Source organism: Acanthopagrus latus, chromosome 24, assembly GCF_904848185.1.
Source record: "Acanthopagrus latus isolate v.2019 chromosome 24, fAcaLat1.1, whole genome shotgun sequence".
Lineage (NCBI taxonomy): Eukaryota > Metazoa > Chordata > Actinopteri > Spariformes > Sparidae > Acanthopagrus > Acanthopagrus latus.
Genome location: NC_051062.1, coordinates 13,835,266 through 13,861,743, shown reverse-complemented (window position 1 = coordinate 13,861,743; position 26,478 = coordinate 13,835,266). Strand labels below are relative to the sequence as shown.

Below are 26,478 nucleotides of genomic sequence, written 5' to 3'. Positions count from 1 at the left end.
AGTTTCCGGTCTCTGACTTCGTGTTTGCCGTTTTGGGCAGGCTTTATCAGCAGAGCGTCCCCATTGGCTGATTAGTTTTTGACTGACACAGCTCAGTACCTATGTGCAGGCAGCTGGCGCACTGAACGACGAACAAGCAGAAAAAGATGATGACGACAATGAAGAACCACAAAAACTAATGAAATGTAAGTTTACACACATATGTTGTTCTTCATTGTCGTCTTCTTCTTCTTCTTCTCTCCGTTTTAAAGCCAGAGTCGTTCAGCGCGCCTGCTGCCTGCGCATAGGTACTGAGCTGTGTCAGTCAAAATCCAATCCGCCAATGAGAACGCTCTGCTGATAAAGCCCCGCCCAAAACGGCAAACACGAAGTCAGAAAGTGGAAATGAGACAGAGCTGCAGAGAGAGAAGCAGAGGGAACCTAAACTAAATAATGCTTTATTAGAAGAGTCGGAGAACAATACTTTACACTGTCTGACTAAATATTTGATTGCAAGCTATACATTTTATTTTTAAAATTAGTTGTATGTTCTCTTAAATTCCTTTTGTTTGTTTGACATTTAAGAAGTTGTGTTTGTTTCTTTTGGCACAAATCTGATTCCTTAAGACCCCAAGACTATACAATCTTTGATGATGCTCACCTGTTTCTAAAAGGTGGAAACCTTCTCCTTCATATTCTCTGTTTAGCTGTAGACTTCAGAGTCTCTCAGAGGTTTTCACTCGTTCTTCTGAGCAGCAACATTTTAAAGAATCAGGAGCTTTAGACTCTTTTATTTGAAGGGCGGTTTTCAAAACTCAGACTGACCCAAAGCCTGAATTACTGGATCTGACTGATGACTTTTGTTTCTCTCACATTTCAACCTTTTGAATATCAAGAATTGAACCCAGAACTTCAAAGCCTAATTTATCCTGCTGCCAGACAGTGACTTAACCCACCATACTACAAAGTGTATTTCATGTTGGAACCTTTTCTCTGGACGTTTTTGAGTTTCAGCTTTTCAGTCTTACGATTATAATAATTGAACCCAAACAAGACTCAAACCCACAACCTCAGGACTACTGACCAGGCCTCTATCAGCCTGAGCTAACAGATCTGACTGCTGCTCTTTGTTTCTGTCAGATTTAACTCTTTTGAACCTCAACACTCAAAAAAGATCAATCAAGACTTGAACCCACAACCTCAAAACTTCCAGCCCTGGTTTCACCTGCTGAGCTAACAGGACGCAACAACCAAAGAGTCTCTCAGAGGTTTTCATTCCTTCTTAACAGTAACTTTATAAAGATTCAGGCTCTTTTCAACTCCAGCCTGTTGTTTTTACTCTCCTCTGTCACCAGGTGCTGCTCAATCTGCTGAACCAATCTGCTTCATTAATAATTACTGCTTATTGATCCCTCAGTCTGGTGTGCGTACCTGCTCAGGTGAGTGATGTCATGACTTGGTGTTGGTGGACGTGATGCTACTTTAGGTTTGGACACATTCTGGGAGCTGCTGTTGGCTTGTGGATCACATATGTTGGGCTGTTGGTCCACTGGGTCTCTATTTAATGATCGTTATGGTCGACTGTCACTTCTGATGCACTTAAGCACTTAAAAGTTGATTTAAAACTTTGTCAGATCCTCACACTTCAATGGAAGTTTAGTTGCTGATGGTCTCACTATCCCATAATCCCCTGCTTCCATCCTAGGTCCTTCTGGAGGAGGGAGAGGTTGAACCTGTAACCTGAGCTACAAGCCAAGAACAGACACACCGCACTACCAAACCCCCGAGAACTGGAAGTTTCATAAGAATCAAACACAAAACTCAATCAAAACTCAAAACCATGACCTCAGACTTTTCTCACAGCCGTTTATTTTCACAGAAGAGATTCAAATCCAACAAACATCCTGAAAATACAGCCGGACTTCAACAATGTTTTCTGTTTCTTACATTTCACTGATAGTTGTGGATTTTATTGGAACAAGAGCCAGAATTCAAAACAACACATGACAGAAAGTACAAGTCAACGCAATTCCCACAATTTAATGGAAGAAGTTTCAAATGTAAATGAAGAATCTTTTCAATCAGTTTGAATCATTTTGTACAAAGTTGATGATGAATTTATTACAAGAAGCTGAAAGATTGATGTGACTGTGATCCTGTACAGACTCAAGTGTTCAGCACTGACAATGTTTCTGTGACAGGAGGAGACTCTGCACACTAAACACCACACAGACTCACTGAGGAACCAGAACTGGACCAGTAGAGTCCAAATCCAGGATAAAGAGGTTGAGTGAATGTGGTGTTGAAGGTGTGGAGGTGGATCAGTGAGTCAGAGGAGACTCTGTAGAAGGACAGAGTGCCAGCAGGACAGTTCACATACACTGCTACTCTACCAGAGGAGGAGGAGGAGGAGGAGGAGGAGGAGGAGGAGGAGGAGGAGGAGGAGAGGAGTGTCCTTCTGTTATTGTGCCAGACAGAGTAACAATCATCAGCAAAGCACCACAGACTCCAGGAGTGATCATTACATCCAAACAAACAGTCTTCACTGTCTCCTTTCCTTCTGATTCTTCTGTAACTCACTGATATAGAAACTCTTCCTCTCCACTCGACCTCCCAGTAACAGCGACCAGTCAGACCAGTTCTACACAGCAGCTGAGGGTAAGAGGACTCAAACCTCTCTGGATGATCAGGATATGACTGATCCTCCTTCACACGTGTCATCTTCCTGTTGTTGTCAGACAGTTTGATGTATTTGCTGACTGTGTTTGTGTCGACTGTGAGCTCACAGGAATCTGATGGAGAGAAAAAGACACAACACAGCTGCAGTTATTAATGTGTCATCAGTGTGATGATGACATCACAGATGTGAATGAGTGATGTCACAGTGTTTTGATGAATGACAGTAAAAAGACACTCACACTTCCTCAGACCTGGTGTCAACCATCGGACTCCAGCAGGCTCCACCCTGAAAGGAGGAGGGGGGTCAGAGCAGCACATCCTCTTTCAGCATGCAAACATGGACATGACATGACTCTCATACACAGAAACACAATCTGTCCATCAGGCTGCTTCTCCCTGTTCTCCCTGAACCTCTTCACCTCTGCCACTCTCCTCACACACTGAGAGTGAGCCACAGGATGTTGGTGTGTGTGAAAGAGGACGACAACATCTGAGAACACACACAAACCTCTCGTTGGATTTATCACTTCCTCTTTATTTTATTGGATGTTGTTGCTGTTTCCTGTGGGCGACCTGACGCTTGCTGTTTGATCCAATGTCAACTTGTGCTCATGTTTCTATATTATAGGACTTTTGGATTTGGATGTCAGAACTTTTGAGGTCCGATTCCTGTTTGAAGCTTGGAGGGCTTTTCTGAATCTCAGCTGCACAGTCTGTTTTTTGTTCTTGCTGTGTTTCTGCTGCTTTGTTTTACTGTGCAAAGACACAAATGACTGTTTCCCTCCTGAACCTCACAAGTGTCACTGAAGCTGTTTGTGATAGAAACAGTTTCATGGTTTCATGTGCTGACATGTTCATGTGACTATAGTTTGGTGCTGGATTCACATCTGATGTATATTACAGCAGTAATAGTTACTGTGAGGAGAACTTCATGTCATGTTTGATGCCATTAAAGCAGAAACAAAGACAGAAAATGTCTCTTCATCCATTAGTAAACCTGATGTTCCTGCAAACACAAGATTAGGGCCCGGCTCCATTACAGGTTTCAATTTAACAACCAACGTTTAAGACAGAAACAGCTTCCGTCTGTGCTCTCAGGTCTGTGATGGATCAGTGTCGCCCCCTGGTGGGTAATTAGCTGAAGTACGGTCAGAGACACTGGAGGACATCAGAGGAGGTTTTAGAATATTTCATGTCGTAGTCAGAGATCGTCTGAAGTGAAGTCTTTATTTCTTCACATAGAAACTTGAGCACATCTGTTCTGTTAAAACATATATTACATGTCCTGTTTATTCTCACTGCATGGCTCAGGCTGCATTCACAATGTACATTTATCTTTTTATTTACATTTCTAAATTCAAAATGTCTTTATTGGCACGATGTCACACAAACATGTGGCCAAAGCAAGAAAAGAAGAAGAACACTGTAGTGTAAAGACTAGTACAGTAGATGAAAACACAACATAGATATAAGTGTAACCAACACTGGTTAATGGTCAACACTGAGACCATCTTAAATTAATTTATGCACTGCTGCTGTTATGGTGATATGATGGGAATGTTCCACCTTGTGTCATCTAACGTTGTTATTGGACTGTTTTATACTTTCTGTTCACTTTAAATTGATGCCACAGACAGTCTGTAAATCGTTTCACACTGAGGCACAAACACACTGTCAGTGATGATTTAGAATGTAATTACTCCAGTGTAGATAAAGATCCATGTCAGAACCATTTCATGCTCAAAGTCAAGCACTTTGGCAAAAACACTGATTCTCCAGTTCAGGGGAAGAGTTTCTATGACATTCAGTGATAAAATTCATTTGTGTCACAGAAAACTTTTGAATTTGAGGTTCAGTATTTTCTGATCAGACATCTTAAACAGAGGTTCTATTGTTATTATTGATATCCTAACACAGTGGTGACGTGGTGGAAATTAGATTTAATATTAATGTTTTGATAACTCTCTGCAATCAGTGTGGAGTGTTAAGTAGTTTGGATGAGCGGTTCATCAAGCAGCGAAACCAGAGGCCAACAATTCAGACAGGCACATTTTGAACAGGCACTAAACGAGTCTGAAAAAAGAGGTGTAACTTCAGTGTTTGTGCTAAAACCCTCCTGGTCGCTGAGCTTCATCTCTTCTTCTCACTTGGCTTCAAGCTATGCTGCCTTTTCTTCTGAACTGAACTGAACAATCGGAGGTGGAGTAAATGCAACAGACCTCCGGACACTGAACCATCTACAATCAAGATACAGTGTCTCACACTGACTGTCTGTGGCTGCAGCAAAACTCATCATACCTGAGAGTGTCCAGTCTCCAGCCTGGATCCTCCAGTCGAGCAGACAGCCGCTTCACTCCTGAGTCTCCTGGATGATTGTAGCTCAGGTCCAGCTCTCTCAGATGGGAGGGGTTGGAGTCCAGAGCTGAGGCCAGAGAAGTACAGCCTTCCTCTGTGATCAGACAGCCTGACAGCCTGCAGACACACAAAACAACACACATCACAGATCAGCTGAGGGCCCTGATGACTCAGTGCACATCTAAACACAGAGTATAACCGAAAATGGAAACTCCATTTGTTTTGCAAATATTTGGCCATGAATCAACATATTGTACAGATTAAAATGATGACCTGATGATGGAGCTAGAAGCTGAACCAAAGCTGACAATAACAGCACAACACTAAATAATAAGTGTCATCACATATAACATGAACAACTGTCAGCTGACTGTCACTCACTGTCCCTCAGTTTGTGGCAGCAGAACATAGACTGCTGCTGGATCACAGCTCTTTGGGTTCTCCACTAGTAGGACTGTTCATGTTTCTCCATCTACTGGCTCAACAAACCCTCTGTAATCTATTACATGTTTAACATGTAATCTATTACATGTTTAACGTGCAATCTATTACATGTTGAACATGTAATCTATTACATGTTTAACATGTAATCTATTACATGTTGAACATGTAATCTATTACATGTTGAACATGTGTTTCTCTGATATGTTTCTACTTTTCACATGTTGTGAGGAAGTGCTGCTCTGTTGTTGTTGTGTTTTATTGTACAGGCCTGATCTGTATTTGCTCTTTACATCAGCAGATATGAACTAAAACAACAAGGTGTGTACTGAGTTCACTGAGCTTTGTGTGAATTGTGCTACTATGAAAACTGATATTATATAATATTGTGTCTGTCACCTACTTTTCATCATTTAAATTCCCCTTTTATTCAGAAAGTCCTTCCAATAATCAGACTGCAGCAATCCACAAAATAAAAGCTGCATCTTTTCAATCATTCAGTGCACATCTGTGTTTAACGTTTATTATATTCATCGTCTTAGTTTTCACTACTATATTAATTAGCACGAAATACAGAGTATAACTGAAGCTGATTGAAATGTCATTAGTTTTGCAAATATTTGGTCATGAACCAACATATTGTACAGATTAAAATGATGATCTGATGATGGAGCAAGAAGAAAAGTCAGAGGATCACCAAAGTAATGACAGTTCATCCTGAGGGGAGCATGAATGTCTGAACCAAACCTCATGACAATCCATCCAGTGGTTGTTGAGATTAGTAACACGGAACCAAAGTGCAGAATAGACTGATGGATCCATATTTTATATAAAATGCATTCATGCTTCCATCAGGTGGAGATGTAATTATTTTGGTGATCTTCTGACATATGAAATTTATTTTTTCATTAATTTTTTTACCCTGTCTGGTTTAGACCTGCTCCAATTGTACAGGTACAAGAAATAACGAATTAAAATAATGAATCCTGACCTGAGAGTTTCAAGGACACAGTGTGGACTCTTCAGTTCAGCAGACAGTCGCTTCACTCCTGAATCCTGCAGGTTGTTGTTACTCAGGTCCAGCTCTCTCAGATGGGAGGGGTTGGAGTCCAGAGCTGAGGCCAGAGAAGTACAGCCTTCCTCTGTGATCAGACAGCCTGACAGCCTGCAGACACACAAAACAACACACATCAGCTGAGGGTCCTGATGACTCAGTGCACATCTGTGTTTAAGGGTTTAACATTTACTTTAGTCAACATCTTATTTTTCACTAATTAATTAATCAGCACTAAACACAGAATATAACTGAAGCTGATGGAAATGCCATTAGTTTTACAGATATTTGTTCATGAACTGACATATTGTACAGATTAAAATGATGACCTGATGATGGAGCTAGAAGAAAAGTCAGAGGATCACCAAAGTAATGACAGTTCATCCTGAGGGGAGCATGAATGTCTGAACCAAACCTCATGACAATCCATCCAGTGGTTGTTGAGATTAGTAAATCGGGACCAAAGTGCAGAATAGACCGACGGACCCACATTTTCTATAAAATGCATTCATGCTTCCATCAGGATGAGATGTGATTATTTTGGTGATCTTCTGACAAATAAAATCAGTTTTTTCACTATTTCTTTTTACCCTGTCTGGTTTAGACCTGCTCCAATTGTACAGTTAGATGAAATAATGAAATAAAGTAATGAATCCTGACCTGAGAGTTTCAAGGACACAGTGTGGACTCTTCAGTTCAGCAGAAAGCTGCTTCACTCCTGAATCCTGCAGGTTGTTGTTACTCAGGTCCAGCTCTCTCAGATGGGAGGGGTTGGAGTCCAGAGCTGAGGCCAGAGAAGTACAGCCTTCCTCTGTGATCAGACAGCCTGACAGCCTGCAGACACACAAAACAACACACATCAGCTGAGGGTCCTGATGACTCAGTGCACATCTGTGTTAAAGGGTTTAACGTTTTTTATATTCATCTTCTTCTTTTTCACTAATTAATTAATCAGCGCTAAAAACAGAGTATAACTGAAGCTGGTGTAAATGCCATTCGTTTTGCAAATATTTGTTCATAAACCAACATATTGTACAGATTAAAATGATGACCTGATGATGGAGCTAGAAGAAAAGTCAGAGGATCACCAAAGTATGTACAGTTCATCCTGAGGGGAGCATGAATGTCTGAACCAAAACTCATAATAATCCATCCAGTGGTTGTTGAGATTAGTAAATCAGGACCAGAGTGCAGAATAGACTGACGGACCCACATTTTATATAAAATGCATTCATGCTTCCATCAGGATGAAATGCAATTATTTTGGTGATCCTCTGACATATGATATATATATTTTTTTAATGTGTGTTTTACTATGCCTGGTCTAGGTCTGCTCCAATTGTACAGTCATATGAAATGATGAAATAAAATAATGAATCCTGACCTGAGAGTTTCAAGGACACAGTGTGGACTCTTCAGTTCAGCAGAAAGCCGCTTCACTCCTGAATCCTGCAGGTTGTTGTTACTCAGGTCCAGCTCTCTCAGACTAGAGGACTGGGAGCTGAGAACTGAGGACAGAGCTTCACAGCTTCTCTCTGAGAGGTTACAGCCACTCAGCCTGGATAAAGAATAATCGGCAGAACAAGAAATTAATTTCTTCTTCGGTCAATAACAGCACATTTCCTGCATCCTGTAGAAACTTCTCCACACTTACAGAACTTTGTTGGAGGCTTTGACCACTGGCAGCAGCCTCAGAAGAGCCTCCTCTGAAGCAGAGTATTTCTTCAGGTCAAACACGTCCAGATCTTTTTCTGATGACAGTAAGATGAAGACCAGAGCTGACCACTGAGCAGGAGACAGTTTATCTATGGAGAGACGTCCTGATCTCAGGTACTGTTGGATCTCCTCCACTAGAGAACGATCGTTCAGTTCATTCAGACAGTGGAACAGATTGATGCTTCTCTCTGGAGACAGATTCTCACTGATCTTCTTCTTCATGTACTCGACTGTTTTCTGATTTGTCTGTGAGATACTTCCTGTCCGTGTCAGCAGACCTTTAAGGAGAGTCTGATTGGTCTGCAGTGAAAGACCCAGGAGGAAGCGGAGGAACAAGTCCAGGTGTCCATTTGGACTCCGTAAGGCCTCGTCCACAGCACGCTGGTAGAGACGTTTCTCTGCAGATCGACGGTCTTTTGTTTGTTTGTTTGTTGCCAGCAGATTGACTCTAGAGTTGATGAACGTCAGATGGACATGAAGAGCAGCCAGAAACTCTTGAACACTCAGATGGATGAAGCAGAACACCTTGTCCTGGTACAGTCCTCTCTCCTCTTTAAAGATCTGTGTGAACACTCCTGAGTACACTGAGGCTGCTGTGATATCGATGCCACACTCTGTCAGGTCTGATTCATAGAAGATCAGGTTTCCTTTCTGCAGCTGATCAAAAGCCAGTTTTCCCAGAGACTCAATCATCTTCCTGCTCTCTGGAGTCCAGTGTGGATCTGTCTCAGCTCCTCCATCATACTTGACCTTCTTGACTTTGGCCTGAACCACCAGGAAGTGGATGTACATCTCAGTCAGGGTCTTGGGCAGCTCTCCTCCCTCTCTGGTCTTCAACACATCCTCCAGAACTGTAGCAGTGATCCAGCAGGAGACTGGGATGTGGCACATGATGTGGAGGCTTCGTGATGTCTTGATGTGGGAGATGATTCTGCTGGCCTGCTCCTCATCTCTGAATCTCTTCCTGAAGTACTCCTCCTTCTGTGGGTCAGTGAACCCTCTGACCTCTGTCACCATGTCAACACACTCAGGAGGGATCTGATTGGCTACTGCAGGTCGTGTGGTTATCCAGAGGCGAGCAGAGGGAAGCAGGTTTCCCCTGATGAGGTTTGTCAGCAGCACATCCACTGAGGTGGACTCTCTAACATCAGTCAGGATCTCAGTGTTGTGGAAGTCCAGAGGAAGTCGACACTCATCCAGACCGTCAAAGATTAACACAACCTGGAACTCTTCAAACCTGCAGATTTCTTTGGTTTCAGTGAAGAAGTGATGAACAAGTTCCACCAAGCTGAACTTTTTCTCTTTCAGCACATTCAGCTCTCTGAAAGTGAATGGAAATGTGAACTGTATGTCCTGGTTGGCTTTGTCTTCAGCCCAGTCCAGAGTGAACTTCTGTGTTAAGACTGTTTTCCCGATGCCAGCCACTCCCTTTGTCATCACTGTTCTGATTGGTTCATCTCGTCCAGGTGAGGCTCTAAAGATGTCTTCTTGTCTGACTGTTGTTTCTGGTCTGTGTGGTTTCCTGGATGCTGTTTCAATCTGTCTGACCTCATGTTCATCATTGACCTCTGCAGTCCCTCCCTCTGTGATGTAGAGCTCTGTGTAGATCTGATTCAGAAGGGTTGGGTTTCCTGCTTTAGCGATCCCCTCAAACACACACTGGAACTTCTTCTGAAGGTTAGATTTAAGTTCACGCTGACAAACTGCAGCAAGATGTTCTAAATAAACACACAACAAACAAGATCATTAAGTTATTCAAAAAGAAAATATGACAATTTCCGCTCAAGATTGCATATATAAACAGATTCATCATCATCAGACTTCAGTAAACGTCTCGTTGATCCATCATGTTAAATCTTTAGAGAAATCCTCTTACTGCTCTGCAGACAGTCAGCCAGCTCCTCCTGCTTCATTCTCCTCAGGAAGTGAAGTGTGATCTTCAGAAATGCCTCTCTGCTGCTCCTCCTCTGCTCTTCATCCTCACCGTCCAACACCTCCTCATCCTCCCTCTGACTCTCTGAGCATTCTGGGTAATCTGAACTCAGAACCTTCTGGACCTTCTTCAGCTCGTTCTTCACAAAAGTCACAATGTTCTCCTCCAGCAGCTGAAACAGAATATTATGTGAATGACAACATTTAACATCAGATCCATGTTGGACAGATTCACCACTGGTCTGTAAAGTGCAGCATGGAGATTATTGTGAACAGACTGGATGTAAAAGTAGTTGTTGTTCATGTACAGACCATAAATATGGAGTCCAGGTGTGTCTGATGCTGCTGGACAGACGGACCTCTGGGAACCTCTGAGCTCTCCTGGTCGACTCTGTGGAGGAATCATGAAGAATCAGTCACATTGTGTCTGTCCACTCAGAGACAAACACAAGCTGAAGGTCCTTTGAGTTCAAGTGTTGATGACATCATTGAATCAGATGTTTCCTCTGACATCACAGTGTTGGTCGTACTGCTGATCCCACTGTGAATCAACAGTCAATCAGTTTACTGGGTTGGTTCAGCAGCTTGTCTGGTTTAGTCCCTCCAGCTCTTATTGACCCGTTTAATACTGTGGACAGCAACACACAGCTAACACAAGCTAGCTGGATGCTAACACAAGCTAGCTGGATGCTAACTGTCCAGTGCAAACTGGCGAAGAGTCTCAATAAACTTGTATTCAATAGAGATTCCAACATTGGAGAATGAAAAAATGATTCATTATGTCGTTTGGTTTTTTATCTATAGTAATGCACAATATATCTGAATCTGACACCTAAAAACTAAGTTATTGGTTTGTGTTTCCTACACAGTTGATTTTGATATCTAATTTGACTTTTTAATGTGTTGCTTTTGTGTGATTAACGACACAATGGCCTAAATATAAAGATAATAATGAATTCATCATTTGTAAATACAAGCTATATTCATGTAGACATGAGCTGTAGTAAGAAAAAATACTTAGCGTCTGAGTTTCAAAGTGCTCCACGTAACTTTAGATGTATTTGTGAAAATGTATTCTTTGTTGCATATATTGCAATATTCTGCCTTCAGTTCATATCTTTGTCTCAAGTGTTTGAGTTATATTTAGAGATCAGAAGATAAGTTATTTGTTTTTATAGTTTTTATATCTAATTGACTGAGTTTTTTTACTCTTCATATGGGTTTCAGTACCGGCCCCATGAGGTCCGGATTTCAGCAGGATTTCAGCAGGATGTGAGTCACTGCTGTTTGTCCACAGGAGGAACTCTGTCCTGTCAGAGTTGTTGAGGGACGGACATGAAGAAATGTGAACTGGTCCTTTAATACTAATCCTGCTCTGACCTCCATCATCACTCTGAGAACATGAAGACCATCAGGACAACTGGTCAGACTGGATTTAATGAGGACAAACATCACCAGAGAGCAACAGGACAACAACTTACTGGCTGTCTGAGGAAGGTTCTTGTTTGAAATCAGTAATAATGCCCTTTGACCAGTCACTCTTGAAGGACACACAGCTGGGCTCAGGTCCAGGTCCAGGTCCAGGTCCAGGTCCAGGTCCAGGTCCAGGTCCAGGTCCAGTAGAGGCTGGTCTCCTGTTGGACAGAGAAGAAGACCACCAGAGATGTTAATTCACTTTCTAGTCTTCAGACACAGAAGCTTCTGTCCATAAAATAGTGGAAAACATCAGGAATAAACCTTCAGAGAATATTGGACCAAACTAATTCAATAAAGTGAAATGAAGAGTTGAAGACTGGTTCTATTGGGCAGCTTTCTAAAGTGAGAAGATAACTTTAAGTGAAGAAGAACGAAGCTGAAAATAAACATCAGGTTTCAGAAAACATCTTTCTCCACAGTTAAAACATGAATCAGTCACATATTAATGTTATAAACAGCTCACCTCTTTACAGCAGGAGCTGGTTGTTCTTTAAAATCAATGAAACGATCATTTGATTGGTCACTCTTGATGGACACACAGCTGGGCTCAGGTCCAGGTCCAGGTCCAGTGGTTTTAGAGGGAGGGCCTCCCTCCTCTCTGTCCTCACACTGATTCATGCTGCTCATCTCACACACACTTTCATCTGGAGAGACCTGTTCTCACTTTGTGTTTGAGTGATAGTTTCAGGAAGTGTTTAAACAAAAGAGAGAAGCTGGAATAATTTCATGTTCTCTGACCTCCATGTCTGATGACAAGTTAACAAACAGGTCGACTTAGTTTGTTGGCACGACTTCAGTTCTGACTTCTGTTGTTTTCACAGTGACGGTCGAGGGAACAGACATTCAAACTGGTGTCAGTGTTGCTCAGCTCCTCTGAAGAGAAAATGAAACAAGTTGGACAGAGAATTTGAATGTCTGATTTATAGAAAACATGTAAAAAGGTTCATAAATCCTGTTGAACTTCACAACTTGAACGGCTGCTCTGTTACATTAAACTTTAATAATTAGTCCAACATCTGTGTGTGAGTGCAGATTTACCTTCACTTGACCCTTTAAACCACATTAACAACATGTCCAAACAGCTCATCTGTCATTTTACATCCAGTCTTATGAAGTTACAGTGTTTCACATGTAAACAGTGTTCATCAACTAACAACACATGGAGCTGTTGATCCACATGAGCTCCTCGTCAAACACACAGTGAAGTTACATGTTAGTGTTTGTGACTGTGATTCACTTCAGGTCCAGTTTGAATGTTTAGTGAGTTTATGTTGTTGACTTATTAGCCTCAGTAGTGAACTGGCTGCTTTTCCATCTCCAGCTGAAGCTGCAGGCTGTCAGACTGTCACCTCTGAGCTACAGAGTGCTGTTAGGAGACAGGACGGACACACAGAGACGTCTTTGACAGGACGTCAACACTGTTGATCCTTCACTCTGCTCACAATGTTAGCTGGTTAGCTGAATGTTAGCTGGTTAGCTGAATGTTATTGTAAAGTTAAATCATATCTTACCTTTAAAGGACTGACAGCAGCAGGTGAGAGGAAACACAGTCCGTCCTCAGCTGCTGATGGTCTCTCAGGTGAGCTTCATCACAGGAGGCGGAGCCCAGGTGAGCTCTCACACTCTGTGTACACGCCCTGATGCCTGCTGGGTCCTAGTGCTCAACCCTGTGCTTCCTCCCCCTCCATCAATAACAGTCTGTGAGGGAAATTGTCCTCGATGAAGTTTGAGAGCTGCTGATTCTCTGGAGAGTTTCAGACCGGCTGTGATGAATCAGAACTCTTTCAGACCTGCAGCACAGAGACAAGAACCACAGAGTGTCTGGACTTCTATACAACACAACACTGGTTACATACTTTATGACAGTTGTTCACAAGCCTTCCCCAAAACAATGATCCTCTGATGTTTGTGGTGATGGTGTCCTCCAGTGGTCCTGTCGTCCTCTCTGCCTTCCTGTTAACACCTCAGGTGAAGAGGATCTCCTCTCACATCCTGATATGTTCTGATCCCAACACTGATACATGAATCCAAAACTGTTTCATTCCGTCAACAAGCTAAAGTTTTATTTTCATCACAAATCTTCAAATGAATCAATAATATTGAGCCTTTATTTGTTTTCTTATTTAAAACAGCGTCCTGCATCTTTTCAGGATAAAAACTCATTCTGAGGAGATTTTTAAAACAAGTGATTTTACACTAAACTGGTCAGAATCTCACGGCTTCTACGTGTTTTCATTTGTTTTAAGAAAATGTTTGTGTTGCTCAATAACAGAATGAACAAAATGAGTCCATTCAATGTGTTTCTGATTTATATAACTGCAGTGTCAACATGTGAAGTTACTGAGAAACACTTCTAATCCTTTCATGACTGTTTTGATTCATCATTTGGGAAACAACGAGTCATATATATAATATTTATCATTTATTGTTCATTTGTGCTGAAACTGAAGTGAAACAGTGAAGATAAAGCAGCAGTCTGATGAAAAACAGCAGGTGGAGGAAACTGGCCGTCCTTTCCTTTGCAGGGACAGCAGCTCGGTGCTAACTTGTTCTTTGGATTGTGTAGTTAGCTGGTCAGCTCTGCGTCGCAGCTCCGGCGCTGACTGATCTGGAATACTAGCAGGATCTTGCATCGCTGCTGTGAGGAGAAGTTCTCTGGGCCTGCTGGAAATACATCTGGCAGCTCTCAGCAGCTGTCGGGCTCAAAAGAATCCCGGAGAAGAAAAACTTGACGGCAGACGCCTCCGAGGGAACGAGGTGGAGAAGAGAGACCACAGAGGAGTTTTGACCACCTGGTCAGTCACATTTTTGAAACCCTCAAATCCCCCCTGAAGGTCTCAGGATGCTGCTTCACATGTGATCCTGAGAGCACAAATCTACTTGTACAATCCAGAGTTTTAATGAGTTCATGAGTCAGTTCATTAATGTTGGTAACATCTGGGCGGTTCAGTAACCAGCTGGGCATCGGCTCAGTCTCTATCTTGGCTCAGCAAGAATCGTGAACAGAACATCAAGATCAGAAGTTACACAAAGAAAAAGAAAATCCAGATAAACACTATAATTATGACACTGACTTCACTAAATACCTGATTGTCAGTTAATCTCTGGGTTAGTGAGAACAGGAAAGTCAGTGATGTCAGTTTGTTAGGGTGAGATGCAGAGAGTGGCACCTACAATGATAGAGTCATTTCTGGAGTGTCCAACAGTGTTTGTGTGGATTACAATGCTGATTAAGTGCTAGTCAGACTTATTTAGAAGGACTTCAAATGTGCTCCATCAGGCAGGTTTGGCTGCTGATTTTGGGCCCCGTGACAAAAAATCCAGTTGGGCCCCTCTGCACAGCTGTTGTCTCCACATCTCTAGGACCTAACTGTCCCATCAAAAGCTTTATATAACTAATTAAAGGCTTGCAACTGTCCTCCTTCTTGTAGATTCCATAATTCAATCTAAATGATGCATCAAACTGGATTATTTTAATATTGTCTGTAACTTACATGCAGGCTGAGGTGCTACTCACTGTTTCCAACTGTCCAGCATCCAGTACAGACAGCAGGTTGTTTTTTTTTTTGTTTTGTTTTTTTAATTTTTATTTATTTCATATTGATCATTATGTGAGAAAATATATTTGTGTTTGAATTTCTGTCATTAATAAATGTTTAATTTCCTTTTTTGTGCTGGTAAAAAGAGCAAGAGAGTCAGAGAAATCCCCACAGACTCCCTGCAGTGATGCTAACTGGCACAATGATTTCATATGAATATGTTGCTAAACGTTTCCCTGCACTGATTAAACGTTGATGAAATGGAGGCCAACACTAGTCTGTAGTTGTCTTATTTCACTGTGGACATGAAGCCGACAGGTTAATACCACTCACACACTGAAGGCTACTCACCTTTCTTGGTGAAAAACTGGGTTACAGATTGAAAACCCTTTCCTTTGTCTTTCCTCTCTCTCTTTCCTCTCTTTCCTTTTTAGAAAACCACATTTTGATTTAAGCAACATTGTGATCACTGTAGTTTTGGCGCGTGTGCTGACTGCAACTAAACACGTCACTGATAAGTGAGCTAAGGCAGGACCAAACCATTTCATGCAGATACAGGGGGGTGGTCGGTCAATATGGATCAGTGGGGATATTTAACTTTTACTGCCAAAAACAAGTAAAAACAAAGAGATCGTTCATTTTATTTTATATTTGAAATATATACTCTATATACATAAATCTGCTCTTGATTCCTGTGATGTGATGTCGTCTTCTTATTGTCTTTTATCGGTCCTATTCTTTTATTTATCTCTTTATTTGCATCACGTTTTTCTTTCTTTTTCTGTGATTTTGCCTTTTTTTTAATCTCTGTTATTCCTTTTGTAATGACTCATGCTGAACGTTTTTGCTTTGACTGTTCAGCGTTTATTCTGTAACATTCTTGATTTTGCTTGACTGTCAGAGCACTTTGTAAACTCTGTGTTTAAATAAAGTTTATTATAGTAAAAATCCTATATTAGTGTGAAGCCTCAGCTTGAAGTATTTCTCAGCACTGTCTGAGTTTTCTGGCTCTTTACTCAGCATTATTCTGCTGGAGCTGGAGGACGTTGCCGCCCTCTGCTGGTGAAAAGAAACCACAGCTGTTGTGTATCCAATGAGCTCATATCACACTGTTCAGTCTGTATATATCTCAGTCTGTCACATTTCACTGTTTGTCGTCCTGGAATCAAATGAGGGAAATGTTCAGTGTTGTTCTGAGGCGGCACAATCACTGACATCTTTTAAATCAGCAGGAAGTCTTTTATTAATGCTGCCACCACGCTGATTTATTTCAACATGTCTCGTCTGTTTTATTATCATCCACATTGCTTTTTATTTATAGTATTATTTATATATGTCTGCTGTTATCGGCCTCAACTCTGACATGTTTTAATCACGTTTCAACCTCGTAAAGCCCTTTTTAACTGTGAATACTGCTGTATGAATAAAGTTTATTATGGTTATTATTATTTATTATTATTATTATCATTATTATTATTATTAGTTTGAGTGTGTGTGTGTGTGTGTGTGTGTGTGTGTGTGATGGAGGGGAGGTCTGTGGTTCTTCATCTCTCCTGACACATCTGTCATGTTTCAATCATCTCATCTGATCTGATCTCATGTGTGCTGATCCAATAACAAATCAATACATTCAGACGTGTTGAAGAAACAGGTTTGCTGTAGTTGTGCTGTTGTACTGACACTTTAACTGTGTGGCAGCTCTTTATTTACTGCAGCAAAGGATTGTGGATTTACTACCACTCTTTATTCTTAACAAACAGATGATGACCTGATCCCTGTTTTATTTCTGTGGACATCAGGTTTAAAATCACCTGAACTACCCAGGAATTGAACCCACAACCTTCAGACTTAACAGCATCACTTCACCATCCTGAGCTGATGAATCAGTCTTAAATGAATCACTTTCTTTGAGCGTTTCTCTTCTTTTGACCACTAAATAATTGTCTGAAAACCTCGAGGATTTGAACTCACAACTTTAACAGTGGAAGCGACGTCATCAGATACTCGTCCTTCCTTTCTTACTGGTTCTGACTCCAGGCTTGAACCCACAACCTCAGAACTTCAATTTCCACAATTTAATGGAAGAAGTTTCAAATGTAAATGAAGAATCTTTTCAATCAGTCTGAATCATTTTGTACAAAGTTGATGAATTTATTACAAGAAGCTGAAAGATTGATGTGACTGTGATCCTGTACAGACTCAACTGTTCAGCACTGACAATGTTTCTGTGACAGGAGGAGACTCTGCACACTAAACACCACACAGACTCACTGAGGAGGAACCAGAACTGGACCAGATGAGCCCAAATCCAGGATAAAGAGGTTCAGTGAATGTGGTGTTGAAGGTGTGGAGGAGGATCAGTGAGTCAGAGGAGACTCTGTAGAAGGACAGAGTGCCAGCAGGACAGTCCACATACACTGCTACTCTACCAGAGGAGGAGGAGAAGGAGGATGAGGAGGAGAGGACTGTTTCTCTGTTACTGTGACAGACATAGTAACGACCATCATCAGAGCACCTCAGACTCCAGGACTGATCATTCCGTCCAAACACACAGTCTTGTCTGTCTCCTCTCCTTCTGATTCTTCTGTAACTCACTGATATAGAAACTCTTCCTCTCCACTTGACCTCCCAGTAACAGCGACCAGTCAGACCAGTTCTACACAGCAGCTGAATATAGGGGTCAAACCTCTCTGGATGATCAGGATATGACTGATCCTCCTTCAGACGTGTCATCTTCCTGTTGTTGTCAGACAGTTTGATGTTTCTGCTGACTGTGTTTGTGTCGACTGTGAGCTCACAGGAATCTGATGGAGAGAAAAAGACACAACACAGCTGCAGTTATTAATGTGTCATCAGTGTGATGATGACATCACAGATGTGAATGAGTGATGTCACAGTGTTCTGATGAATGACAGTAAAAAGACACTCACACTTCCTCAGACCTGGTGTCAACCATCGGACTCCAGCAGGCTCCACCCTGAAAGGAGGAGGGGGGTCAGAGCAGCACATCCTCTTTCAGCATGCAAACATGGACATGACATGACTCTCATACACAGAAACACAATCTGTCCATCAGGCTGCTTCTCCCTGTTCTCCCTGAACCTCTTCACCTCTGCCACTCTCCTCACACACTGAGAGTGAGCCACAGGATGTTGGTGTGTGTGAACGAGGACGACAACATCTGAGAACACACACAAACCTCTTGTTGGATTTATCACTTCCTCTTTATTTTATTGGATGTTGTTGCTGTTTCCTGTGGGCGACCTGACGCTTGCTGTTTGATCCAATGTCAACTTGCGCTCATGTTTCTATGTTATAGGACTTTTGGATTTGGACGTCAGAACTTTTGAGGTCCGATTCCTGTTTGAAGCTTGGAGGGCTTTTCTGAATCTCAGCTGCACAGTCAGCTTTTTGTTCTTGCTGTGTTTCTGCTGCTTTGTTTTACTGTGCAAAGACACAAATACAATTTATACGTAATAAATCAATCAGAAAACATTGGACGTTGGTTCCCGACCTCTGCCACAAAACCAAGTGACAGAGACTCCCAGACTGTTTCCCTCCAGAACCTCACAAGTGTCACTGAAGCTGTTTGTGATAGAAACAGTTTCATGGTTTCATGTGTTGACATGTTCATGTGACTATAGTTTGGTGCTGAATTGATATCTGATGTATATTACAGCAGTAATAGTTACTGTGAGGAGAACTTCATGTCATGTTTGATGCCATTAAAGCAGAAACAATGACAGAAAATGTCTCTTCATCCATTAGTAAACCTGATGTTCCTGCAAACACAAGATTAGGGCCCGGCTACATTACAGGTTTCAATTTAACAACCAACGTTTAAGACAGAAACAGCTTCCGTCTGTGCTCTCAGGTCTGTGATGGATCAGTGTCGCCCCCTGGTGGGTAATTAGCTGAAGTACGGTCAGAGACACTGGAGGACATCAGAGGAGGTTTTAGGATATTTCATGTAGTAGTCAGAGATCGTCTGAAGTGAAGTCTTTATTTCTTCACATGGAAACTTGAGCACATCTGTTCTGTTAAAATATATATTACATGTCCTGTTTATTCTCACTGCATAGCTCAGGCTGCAGTCACAACGTACATTTATCATTTTATTTACTTACAAATCCAAATTTAAAAATGTATTTATTGGCATGATGTCACACAAACATGTGGCCAAAGCAAGAAAAGAAGAAGAACACTGTAGTATAAAGACTAGTACAGTAGATTCTCGAAGCATCTCAGTGTTCGTCATCCTCAGTGATCTACAGTCAGGTCCATAAATGTTGGGACATGAAAACAATTCTCCTCTCTCTTCAAAAAGGTGTGCTTTAACTGCAGACTTTCAGCTTTAATTTGAGGGTATTTACATCCAAATCAGGTGAACCGTGTAGGAATTACATTTTCTGTGTTTCTATATGTGCTTCCCACTTTTTAAGGGACCAAAAGTATTGGGACAATTGACTCAAAAGTTATTTCATGGACAGGTGTGGGCTATTTCCTCATTATGTCATCATCAATTAAGGAGGTAAAAGGTCTGGAGTTGATTCCAGGTGTGCCATTTGCATTTGGAATATGTTATCCCCAATATGAGATCCAAGGAGCTGTCACTGTCAGTGATGCAAGCCATCATTAGGCTGAAAAATCAAAACAACCCCATTGGAGAAATAGCAACATAAGGTGTGGCCAAAACAACTGTTCGGAACATTCCTAAAAAGAAAGAATACACTGGTGAGCTCAACAACACCAAAAGACCTGGAAGATCACGGAAAACGACTGTGGTGGACGACAGAAGAAAAAACCCCTTCACAACAGCTGGCCAGATCAACAACACTCTCCAGGAGGTAGGTATGTGTTTCAAAGTCAACAAGACTTCACCAGAGTGAATACAGAGGGTTCACCACAAGATGTAAATCATTGGTGAGCCTCAAAAACAAGAAGACCAGATTAGAATTTGCCAAACACCTAAAACAGCCATTACAGTTCTGGAAGAACATCCTATGGACAGATGAGACCAAGGATGAGCGGTTCATCAAGAGGCAAAACCAGAGGCCAAGAAATCAGACAGGCACATTTTGAACAGGCACTAAACTAGTCTGAAAAAAGAGGTGTAACATTAGTGTTTGTGCCCAGACTCCTGGTCGCTGATCTTCATCTCCTGTTCTCATCTTCCTCTCTTCACTTGTATCTCTTGGCTTCAAGCTATGCTGCCTTTTCTACTGAACTTTACAGAACATCTGGGGCAAACTCAGGATCTAACAAGGTGGAGTAAACAAAGCAGACCTCCTCACACTGAACCATCTACAATCCAGATACAGTCTCACATTGACTGTCTGTGGCTGCAGCAGGACTCTTCTTACCTGAGAGTGTCCAGTCTCCAGCCTGGATCCTCTAGTCGAGCAGACAGCTGCTTCACTCCTGAGTCTCCTGGATGATTGTAGCTCAGGTCCAGCTCTCTCAGATGGGAGGGGTTGGAGTCCAGAGCTGAGACCAGAGAAGTACAGCCCTCCTCTGTGATCAGACAGCCTGACAGCCTGCAGACACACAAAACAACACACATCAGCTGAGGGTCCTGATGACTCAGTGCACATCTGTGTTTAAGGGTTTAACGTTTATTATAGTCATCATCTTAGTTTTCACAAATGTACTAATCAATGCACTAAACACAGAGTATAACTGAAGCTGATGGAAATGTCATTCGTTAAGTAAATATTTGGTCATGAACCAACATATTGTACAGATTAAAATGATGACCTGATGATGGAGCGAGAAGAAAAGTCAGAGGATCATCAAAGTATTTACAGTTCATCCCGAGGGGAGCATGAATGACTGAACCAAACCTCATGACAATCCAGACCCACATTTTATATAAAATGCGTTAATGCTTCCATCAGGAAAAGATGTAATTATTTTGGTGGTCTATTTATTTACCATGTCTGGTCAAGACCAGCTCCAATTGTAGATGAGCACTTATAAGATGAAATAATGAAATACATGATGAATCCTGACCTGAGAGTTTCAAGGACACAGTGTGGACTCTTCAGTTCAGCAGACAGTCGCTTCACTCCTGAATCCTGCAGGTTGTTGTTACTCAGGTCCAGCTCTCTCAGACTAGAGGACTGGGAGCTGAGAACTGAGGACAGAGCTTCACAGCTTCTCTCTGAGAGGTTACAGCCACTCAGTCTGGATAAAGAATAATGAACAGAACAAGAAAATAATAATTCTATTTGGGTCAATAACAGCACATTTACTGCATTCTGAAAAAAACTCGTCCACACGTACAGAACTTTCTTGGAAGCTTTGACCACTGGCAGCAGCCTCAGAAGAGCCTCCTCTGAAGCAGAGTATTTCTTCAGGTCAAACACGTCCAGATCTTTTTCTGATGACAATAAGATGAAGACCAGAGCTGACCACTGAGCAGGAGACAGTTTATCTGTGGAGAGACATCCTGAACTCAGGTACTGTTGGATCTCGTCCACTAGAGAACGATCGTTCAGTTCATTCAGACAGTGGAACAGATTGATGCTTCTCTCTGGAGACAGAGTCTCACTGATCTTCTCCTTGATGTACTGAATTATCGAATTGTTAGTTTTTGAGCTGCTACCCATCTCTGTCGGTAGACCTCGTAGAAGTGTGTGATTGGTCTTCAGTGAAAGACCCAGGAGGAAGCGGAGGAACAAGTCCAGGTGTCCATTATGACTCTTTAAGGCCTCGTCCACAGCACTCTGGAGGTATTGTGTCAACGCTGATTCATGGTAGATTGTCTTGTCTTCTACCAGCAGATTGACTCCAAAGTTGATGAATGTCAGATGGACATGAAGAGCAGCCAGAAACTCCTGAACACTCAGATGGATGAAGCAGAACACCTTGTCCTGGTACAGTCCTCTCTCCTCTTTAAAGATCTGTGTGAACACTCCTGAGTACACTGAGGCTGCTGTGATATCGATGCCACACTCTGTCAGGTCTGATTCATAGAAGATCAGGTTTCCTTTCTGCAGCTGATCAAAAGCCAGTTTTCCCAGAGACTCAATCATCTTCCTGCTCTCTGGAGTCCAGTGTGGATCTGTCTCAGCTCCTCCATCATACTTGACGTTCTTCACTTTGGCCTGAACCACCAGGAAGTGGATGTACATCTCAGTCAGGGTCTTGGGCAGCTCTCCTCCCTCTCTGGTCTTCAACACATCCTCCAGAACTGTAGCAGTGATCCAGCAGAAGACTGGGATGTGGCACATGATGTGGAGGCTTCGTGATGTCTTGATGTGGGAGATGATTCTGCTGGCCTGCTCCTCGTCTCTGAATCTCTTCCTGAAGTACTCCTCCTTCTGTGGGTCAGTGAACCCTCTGACCTCTGTCACCATGTCAACACACCCAGGAGGGATCTGATTGGCTGCTGCAGGTCGTGTGGTTATCCAGAGGCGAGCAGAGGGAAGCAGGTTTCCCCTGATGAGGTTTGTCAGCAGCACATTCATGGAGGCTGATTTTGTGGCATCAGAGAGGATTTTAGTGTTGTGGAAGTCCAGAGGAAGTCGACACTCATCCAGACCGTCAAAGATGAAAACAACCTGGAACTCTTCAAAGCTGCAGATTTCTTTGGTTTCAGTGAAGAAGTGATGAACAAGTTCCACCAAGCTGAACTGTTTCTCTTTCAGCACATTCAGCTCTCTGAAAGTGAATGGAAATGTGAACTGTATGTCCTGGTTGTCTTTGTCTTCAGCCCAGTCCAGAGTGAACTTCTGTGTTAAGACTGTTTTCCCGATGCCAGCCACTCCCTTTGTCATCAATGTTCTGATTGGTTCGTCTCTTCCAGGTGAGGCTTTAAAGATGTCTTCTTGTCTGACTGTTGTTTCTGGTCTGTGTGGTTTCCTGGATGCTGTTTCAATCTGTCTGACCTCATGTTCATCATTGACCTCTGCAGTCCCTCCCTCTGTGATGTAGAGCTCTGTGTAGATCTGATTCAAAAGGGTTGGGTTTCCTGCTTTAGCGATCCCCTCAAACACACACTGGAACTTCTTCTGAAGGTTAGATTTAAGTTCATGCTGACAAACTGCAGAATGACTTTCTAAATAAACACACAACAAAAAAGATCACTAAGTTATTTATAAAGACAATAACACAATTTCCTTCCTCTAAAGATTGTATATATAAACAGATTCATCATCATCAGACTTCAGTAAACGTCTCATTGATCCATCATGTTAAATGTTTAGAGAAATCCTCTTACTGCTCTGCAGACAGTCAGCCAGCTCCTCCTGCTTCATTCTCCTCAGGAAGTGAAGTGTGATCTTCAGAAATGCCTCTCTGCTGCTCCTCCTCTTCTCTTCATCCTCACCGTCCAACACCTCCTCATCCTCACTCTGACTCTCTGAGCATTCTGGGTAATCTGAACTCAGAACCTTCTGGACCTTCTTCAGCTCGTTCTTCACAAAAGTGACAATGTTCTCCTCCAGCAGCTGAAACAGAATATTATGGGAATGACAACATTTAACATCAGATCCATGTTGGACAGATTCACCACTGGTCTGTAAAGTGCAGCATGGAGATTATTGTGAACAGACTGGATGTAAAAGTAGTTGTTGTTCATGTACAGACCATAAATATGGAGTCCAGGTGTGTCTGACGCTGCTGGACAGACGGACCTCTGGGAACCTCTGAGCTCTCCTGGTCGACTCTGTGGAGGAATCATGAAGAATCAGTCACATTGTGTCTGTCCACTCAGAGACAAACACAAGCTGAAGGTCCTTTGAGTTCAAGTGTTGATGACATCATTGAATCAGATGTTTCCTCTAACATTAAAGCACCACACTGGAGTGTTAAGAGGTTCTGGAGAAAGTTAGTTGAATAAGTCTCAGACCAGACTACTGAATACACTTTGGGTGACCTTTATTAAAACTTGAAAGAACCATTGAGGTTGCTCTTGTTTTTATGATCTCCAGTTTCAAAGACGTTTCAAAAACAACAGAAAGACAAAAAAGGAGAACAAAATGAGAACGAACAAATGAAAATCAGTTAAAACAGTTACAGCAAGAAGCAGAACCAGATGTCAGAGCACATTTGAAAGAAATAAAGTGGCAGCATTTACTCCACTGGTTGCAGTTTTGCTGTGTGTCAGCAGAAAGCCTCCTTATATTGATGATTCCTGCGTTTCTTGAATGTAATCCCTGTGGTAGTAGTACAGCTATGTTCCAGTGGCGTCCAGGGACACTGGTTCTGGAGGCCTTGCAGTGAAAACGCTCCTGTGTTTCTCCAGCTGCTGTGTTTCTTTTTGCAGTCATGCATTTACAGTGGCTCTGACTCCCTTTGCCAGCAAATTGCTTCTGCATCTGTTGAGCTAAACTGTCCACTGAACTTCACAGTGTACTTTCACACAGTGGACACAGACTGTGGACTTTTTCCTCCATCACTTCCACTGATAACACATAAGAAGAGATGTTTCAGGACACGTGTGCACAGGAGGGACCAGTGATTGTTTCAGTGAACATATGGTCGGCAGTGTTGTTTGGGGACAGACTAGAAATAATGTGAACCTGTCCTTTAATACTGATCCTGTTCTAACCTCCATCATCACTCTATGACAACATTAACATTATCAGATTATTATGCCAACCAGAATCTGCAGCGACATCATGAGGAGCAAATATGAACATTTTATATCAGACTGTCCAAAATGTTTTAATGCTCACAAGAACTTACCTTCTGTCAGCTAAACGCTGTCGTTTAAAATTAACAGGTGAATCCTTTGACCGGTTGCTCCTGAAGGAAACACAGCTGGGCTCAGGTTCAGCTTCAGGTCCAGCAGAGGCTGGTCTCCTGTTAGAGGATAAGACCACAAGGGACAGAAATTAACATTTTATTCATTAGACACAGAAGCTGTTGGTGAAACTAGCAGCTGTCAACAAGAAAAGGATCAACAGAGTTCAATAAACATGAAGCTGAATGATTTCAGCCTGTGGATCATCACTTCTAATAAAATAGACCAAACCAGGATAAAATTAACTTCTGAGCAGATTTTTCTGTTAGTGATAGAAAACAAACTGTCAGGTGCATCAGCACCAACACAGTCCACCTGTATTCTCACCTTTGCATGGATATCCTGCCTTTTATTGATCAGGAATTTCACTACAGATAACAAATTTCTGGATGATGGATAAAAAATACCACAATATCATTGTGGGACTGTGATGATATCAACCAAACTATCTCTCGGTTATTGTGCTGATGAAATTCATGGATTTAACAAGAGAAATCAGTCTGACTTAATTCTTCTATCTGTCCTGACTCGGGGTGTCAAGTCGGAAATCGATCAAAATGACATCACAATCTTTGCAGTCATCATAAAGAAGTAGACTTAGCTGAGAAAACAACAGCACTAACACAGCCGACTGTTCCTTCCTCAGTTAGAGCTGAACATCCACAAAATTCAACTCACACTAAAGCAATAACCAGAACTACAGAAGTATTTATAGCATCAGACAACCTTATTCACTGGTGGAAAACCCTGGTTTTAGGCATTTAATTAGCAAACATGAACCACACTACGAAATGTCAAGCAGGTCGCATCTTACCACACAGGTGTTGCCCTCCATGTGTGATCATGTGAAGGAAAGTTGTTGGATGTCTGAGCAGATTTAGTGTCTTTAACGACAGACTGCTGGACTCATGAATCTGACTGAGAGAATATCCAGAGTGTACAAAGCTGTCATCAGAGCAGAAGGAGGCTGCTGTGAAGAATATACAACACAAAACATATTCTGGTTTGTGCAACACTTTTGTTTACTACATAATTCCATATGTGTTCATTCATAGTTCGGATGTCTTCAGTATTCATCTACAATATAGAAAATAATACAAATAAAGAAAAAACACTGAATGAGAGGGTGTGTCCAAGCTTTTGACTGGTAGTGTGTGTATGAAAAGAATTACAAGTTTAAACTAATTTATCTGAATAAATAACAGTTAAAACATGAATCAGTCACATATTAATGTTATTAACAGCTCACCTCTTTACAGCAGGAGCTGGTTGTCCTTTAAAATTAATGAAATGATCATTTGACCGGTCACTCTTGAAGGACACACAGCTGGGCTCAGGTCCAGGTCCTGGTCCAGGTCCTGGTCCTGGTCCTGGTCCTGGTCCTGGTCCAGGTCCTGGTCCTGGTCCTGGTCCTGGTCCAGGTCCAGGTCCAGGTCCTGGTCCTGGTCCAGGTCCAGGTCCAGGTCCAGGTCCAGTGGTTTTAGAGGGAGGGCCTCCCTCCTCTCTGTCCTCACACTGATTCATGCTGCTCATCTCACACACACTTTCATCTGGAG

The 26,478-nt window shown here is 42.1% G+C and overlaps 1 protein-coding gene across 4 annotated transcripts; it reads right to left on the bottom strand.

The window, feature by feature from the left end:
• Nucleotides 1-1,910: 1,910 nt before the first annotated feature.
• LOC119015212 (protein NLRC3-like) lies at nt 1,911-26,278 on the bottom strand. 4 transcript variants are annotated; one of them, XM_037091015.1, is made up of 10 exons: nt 26,172-26,278; nt 23,764-23,842; nt 10,101-10,329; nt 8,163-9,942; nt 7,893-8,066; nt 7,169-7,342; nt 6,446-6,619; nt 4,957-5,130; nt 2,898-2,944; nt 1,911-2,771 (listed from the first exon to the last, which is right to left on the bottom strand). In XM_037091015.1, exons 2-10 carry the CDS (start codon nt 23,764-23,766, stop codon nt 2,197-2,199), a joined length of 3,330 nt encoding a protein of 1,109 aa, XP_036946910.1. In that variant the 5' UTR covers nt 23,767-23,842; nt 26,172-26,278; the 3' UTR covers nt 1,911-2,196. The 4 variants fall into 4 exon arrangements, with proteins under 4 accessions (XP_036946910.1, XP_036946913.1, XP_036946912.1 ...); XM_037091018.1 differs by lacking the exons at nt 1,911-2,771; nt 2,898-2,944; nt 4,957-5,130; ... (3 more) ...; nt 8,163-9,942; nt 10,101-10,329 and adding exons at nt 16,946-17,975; nt 18,102-18,148; nt 20,535-20,708; ... (1 more) ...; nt 21,457-23,233; nt 23,396-23,624; XM_037091017.1 differs by lacking the exons at nt 1,911-2,771; nt 2,898-2,944; nt 4,957-5,130; ... (4 more) ...; nt 10,101-10,329; nt 26,172-26,278 and adding exons at nt 16,946-17,975; nt 18,102-18,148; nt 20,535-20,708; ... (2 more) ...; nt 24,865-24,981; nt 25,737-26,057.
• Nucleotides 26,279-26,478: the final 200 nt, after the last annotated feature.